This window comes from Lithobates pipiens, unplaced genomic scaffold (assembly GCF_037356315.1).
Source record: "Lithobates pipiens isolate NorthernLeopardFrog02 unplaced genomic scaffold, aLitPip1_a1.2 Scaffold_8, whole genome shotgun sequence".
In the NCBI taxonomy this organism is placed as follows: Eukaryota; Metazoa; Chordata; class Amphibia; order Anura; family Ranidae; genus Lithobates; species Lithobates pipiens.
This window is the reverse complement of record NW_027507903.1, coordinates 556,579,483-556,585,089: the sequence shown is the minus strand read 5'-3', so window position 1 is coordinate 556,585,089 and position 5,607 is coordinate 556,579,483. Positions and strand designations below refer to the sequence as shown.

The window sequence follows — 5,607 nt, the reverse complement described above, 5'->3', positions numbered from 1 at the left end:
TCAGAATTAGAGATTAGCTATGACAGACTATGTATTTCTCTCAGTGAAACTTGTTTCAGGAGAAACAGGAGGTAGACTTTGCTGACCTGCTCCTGAAAATGCTAGCTACCTGGCTTTGTGTGTTTTCCATACTTTCTGACTTAGTGACCCAGCAATTATAGAGCCAGTGAAATCAGAACATCTGATCTGCAACTTGCCTGGTTAGTCAATAACAAAGCACTGATGCCAAAGAATCAGTGGGGTTGATTTACTAAAACTGAAGAGTGCACAATCTGGTGCAGCACTGCATAGTAACCAATCAACTTCCAGCTTTTTTGTCAAAGCTTAATTGAACAAGCTGAAGTTAGAAGCTGATTGGCTACCATGCAAAGCTGCACTAAATTTTGCACTCTCCAGTTTTAGTAAATCAACCCCACTATATCATCCAGATTAGGATTAGTCATAGAAGTCTAGATTTGTCTCTGATGACAGGTCTTCTTTCCAGCTGACCCCCAGAGGGTGCACATAAATATCTGTATATTATAAAACAGCAGGCAAGGTAAATAGTCAATTACATATTAAATGAGTATACTTATTATCTTTGTATACTATAGGTTTAACATTTTGCATTAAAACTATCTGTTTTTCTGTTATTAATTTTATGCATACTGTTTAATGGCCTAAGCAAAATTGCTAAACCCAATTACTAATGTTTGACTGTTCTATTTTTATTTTCATAGAGTTTCATCAATCTAAAGGAAGAGGAGAAAGCTGAATGTTCCTCATGTGTGCCAGTAAAGATGCAGCCATTGTTCATGCTAAACTATGAAGAATCCAACCTTGTTTTAAGACACCATGAGGACATGATCATCGAGGAATGTGGGGCTCTTTGAAGAGAAGAATGGCAACTTAAATTGTTGAAAGTTTGGGACTTTTTTCTATTATTGGGGTACTGGAGACTATAATTTGAGATTTGGGATGCATGCATAATAGAGTATAAAACTTGCTATGTAGTTCCTCATGTTGAGGTATGTTTCTGTACTCTTATTTTATTTTGTTTTTTTATTTTAATGCAATAAACTCACTAAATACACTACTTCATTGTATTGCTTTGTTTCTCTTTGAAATTCTTAGTTTGGTAGCTTGGGGGGAGCAAGATTTTGCTACTGTCTAGTAAAGTAATTTTACTTTATGTACAAGTGAAAAGGTAAAGAAGATCAGATCATCTGTTACTATCCCTGTTACTCTGAGCATGGGTAAAGTTTGCAAAATTCATCTATGGGCAACTTTAGTGTATTTTTAGCCAAATGCCACCATCTCCCTTTTTGTAGCTCTCTAGTGCCAGAATGGGACTAAGGAGCACCTTTGGGGTGGTTATTATACCAAGCTCATCATAGTTCAGGTAGGTCCCAATGTAGGTTCCAATGCATCTAGAAATCCTACAGAGTAAAGTTAGGCACTTAGCATCATTTCTTTACTAATAGGCATAGGAGACAGCAAAAGCTTAAAGTATAAGTAAACTGTTATCTTTCTAATTGCAATGTCTGCTACATATTTGGGAATAAACATGAGAATGCTTGAAAAATTATTGCTGGGGGGAGGGATCCTTGGTTATGGGGGGTGATCTATTTTTGCTGGGGAGGTCAATTGTTGCTGGTTGGGGATCTATTGTTGCTGGATGGGTCTTATGTTGCTGGGAGGGATCTACTTTTGGGGAGGAATCTATTGTTGCTGGCTGTTAGGGGGGGGTCTATATTTTCTGGCTGCAGGGGATCAATTTTACCGCTTTTTTTGTTATCATTAACAAATTCCATACAAATTACTTAGCACCACAAAATGATATTCTCCAAAAGGGGCAATACTGGGAGGTGGGTGGGGTTTAGAACCAAGACATGATGCTCAGAGGGTGGTAGGGGACGGAGACAAGGGGTGACTCAGAAAGGGGGAATGCCCAGATAGCAAGGATAACTTGCCACAAATTTGTGGTAGTGTTGAATTGTAAGTCTGTTAACTTACTGCACATTGTCACTGGCAAGTTGTACACTTGCAGAGCACTTGAAGCACAAGTTCTAGTTGACACTTTTTAGCAAATTTGTGTGGTAAGTCTCTAACGACTTGCAATGGTGAGTCTGCGGCAAGAGCTCTGCAAGTCACAGAGACCCCTGTGGTGGGATGAAAACTGAAAAATTGACAGGCGGGCCTGATCAGACAACCCGTGTGAAAGGGGCCTTAATCTTTGCCATGTGACATTTTAAGAAGGAGGAGTGAACTTTGCTGCACAGGTGCTGCGGGTGGACTGAGCTCAGAGCAGAATCAACAGAACAAGTTTCTGCAAGATGGTGGATTTTTTTGATATGGCCTTAGGGAAGGACATTTTGTAGACATGCATGCATGCACAATTCAAGCTATTTTTAATGGATTGTATGAAAAAAGTGTAAAGTTTAGTTTTGCTTAAAGTAATTATTGATATATAGAATAAATGGAGGGAAGGGCTCCCCATGAAGGGCCCTCTACAAATTAGACACAACGTGTCTGGTACCACATCCTAAGAAAGAACATGCACAAAAACCCTAAATAGTGAAATGAGGACTTCAACAGTGCCACATATTACAGTTTTTATTGTTACAAATGTTAAAACACTGTATTCTTTTAAAACACCAAATATAAAGTAACCAATGTAATAGTCACAAGTCAGAATGGAAGGCACCGCTTTCTATAGATGGGAGAGCAGCAAAAAGTGATCATTGGTCTAAATGAACCACAAACTAATACAGATTGTCATCTTTCCCTATCCTCTGCCTAAAGTAGCTTCTAGTACAATGATGCTATGGGGTTGATTTACTAAGGGCAAACACACCGTTTACTTTACAAGGAAATTTGTCCCAGAGTTTAGAATGTGTGATGAAATTTCACTGTGCAAAGAATACCCAATCACTTTCAGTGATTCATGGTGGTGCTTTTGGGGAGATTAACCCCCTATGGCCTGGCCCTTCTGACAGCATATGATACATGTGTCAAACACAAGGCCCGCGGGCCAAATCCGGCCCTCCAGCTCATTTCATGTGGCCCTCGCACCTATACTACAGTGGCGGCAAACCCCTTTTCTGTGCCCCCACCTTGTCTTAGCAATCAACAGCCGAATGGAGGACAGAACCCCTCCACCAGATCTTGTGCTTCTTTTAGCTGCCACAGAGAGGCTCATCTCTGCCCCCCCACCCTCTTCCCCATCTCAGCAGTAGAACTCCTTCTACAGATTCTGGGCAGCCACAGCACTCCCTCATCTCATCATACATTGTGAATCTTATTGGGACATTGTCTATTTATAATCAGATTTACACAATAAAGATTTCATACATCCTAAAGCAATAAAATGTCTCACTACAAATACAGTTCCTCTCAAAAATATAATGTGTGATGGCACCATCGATGTTAACCTGTCTTTTCAGAAACAGGAGCAAACTTCATTTTCAAAATAGTAATAAATACTATTAAAATTAGAAATAATACTAAAATACTAGTCTTTTTTAGCTATAAAACAGTAATGGAATGTAAAAAAAAAAAAAAAAAAAGAATTGGGTTTAATTATTTAAAAAAACATAATATGTTATAATTTGTATATTCTTCTTATTATTTATATTTGAATAATATATTGATTTATATTCAAATAACAAGATACTACTACTAATTATAATAATAATAATAATAATTTAAAAAAGAATAATTAAAACGCTGGATCTGCTTAATGTCATATGTCATATTTGGGTTAAAATTGTTAGCTAGCAAATTTGTATCACCCAGTTAGTTTAGATTTTTTCTTACTATCTCCGTCTCTCTCTTTAAATATACATTTTATTTTATTACTGTAAAACTATAATTTCATATCAAACTTAAAAGAAGTTGGCTTATTTAGTTTATGTTGTTTTATCTGTATTTTTAGTTTGTACTGATTCACTGCTACAATGATTAGCATAATAATGACATGATAACAAAGCAGTGATTGACTCTTTAATGTGCATGGAGCATCTGGATGAAAGGGGTTCAAGGTGTGTCATAGATGTGAAGATGCAAGGGGGTTCATCAGCATATAAATTTGGGAGACCTGAAACTATCATCAGTCTGGACAAACCTCTGAGAAGTCAACATCTCCTGAGCTGTTTGAGACACAGAGAAGAAGATGCCTTCGGAGTTCACCTTGAAGACGGTCTTATATTTTTTGTCCATCTGCTTGGCCCTGGGAAGACCTCCTTTTCCACCTAACTCAGGGGAATTGAGCTTTCCATCTCCTGGATTACACAGACACTCTCCAAAGCACAAAGTTCCTCCTTATATGATGCATCTTTACCAAACCCTCATGGATGAGCACAAAGATCTTCACAGGCCAGAAATTCAAATCCTGGAAGAGTCCGATACTGTCCAGAGTCTTTCTGCTAAAAGTAAGTACATAGTTTACCTGAACTCACAAATAAATAAGACTAGTAACTGTATTTTCTATATTTTGTCTTTAAGCTTTATTATCTTAATTGATGAACAGTCATTTGGAATCTCATACTGGCTATAGTAGTTTTCTATATGCAGTTAATAGCAACCAATTTTTATGGAATAAAACATACTAATAAAACTTTTTTTTTTATTTCTCCCAGGTTTTACCATGGAAGATAATCGCTGGTCAGTGACTTTTGACCTCACACCTATCTCCAAAGGGGATGAACTAAGATTGGTTGAGCTTCGAGTTCTTCTCCCACCATTTGAAGCCCCCACTCCAATCACTATGGAGATCTTCCACACTGAACATGGAAAGGATAGTGTGTTCCTAGGGTCAATCATGAAAAACATGCCAGTGAGTCACCATTCTGCCTGGAAAAGCTTCAATGTGACTGATCTGATGGGACAGTATCTTCACTGGGGCAATAAAATTGCCAATAACAAAGACACGCATGCTAAAGAAAATGCTCAAATTGCTGCAGTATCTCATTCTGGAAATCCCAAAAAGCTAACTAACAAATCTCTTCAGAAGAGATCCACAAATCAAGCAATCATTGTATTTTTCAGTAAGGACAAGCCATTTTCCAAGCCAGAGTCTGCAGGCCTGATCAAGAAATTGTCAGAAAGCTCTCCAGAGATGTCTGGATTCCGGAGACAAAGGCAAAACAGAAACAGGCAAATAATTACTCCAACCACCACTCCTTCCATGACAGAAGTAAAGCAAAGACCTTTATGTAGAAAGGTTGACATGATGGTAGATGTCAAGGAGCTTGGATGGGACAACTGGGTTATCTATCCCAAAAAATTCAACGCCTACCGGTGTGAAGGAAGCTGCCATACCCCACTAAAGGGCACCACCAAGACAACAAACTATAACTACGTTAAGGTGAGAAAAGTTTGCATTGCTACCTCCTATCCCCACTAAAATATATGTTTTCATTTAAGGGAAACTGCATTTTTTGTGTTTTTATATATGCATGTGAATATTTGCACGAATCAATGAATATGATTATTTATGTGTATAATTTTGAAATATCTACTGTATATACATTGGGGAACACCTATTTGCTTATTGGCTTCTGAGACACAGACCTGATGCTTAAAATGTTTACCTGTCCTGAGTCAGTGAGACAGAGAGTATGGAAG

General features: G+C 38.0%; 1 protein-coding gene across 1 annotated transcript; it reads left to right on the top strand.

Moving 5' to 3' along the window:
- The first annotated feature begins 4,627 nt into the window (after positions 1 to 4,627).
- LOC143962262 (nodal homolog 2-B-like) lies at positions 4,628 to 5,386 on the top strand. The gene has a single exon (XM_077471576.1). The coding sequence runs from the start codon at positions 4,628 to 4,630 to the stop codon at positions 5,384 to 5,386; it is 759 nt and encodes a 252-aa protein (XP_077327702.1).
- Positions 5,387 to 5,607: the final 221 nt, after the last annotated feature.

Coding starts and splice junctions, on each gene's coding strand:
- LOC143962262 (XM_077471576.1), top strand. CDS start 4,628: ATGGAAGATAATCGCTGGTCAGTGACTTTTGACCTCACACCTATCTCC.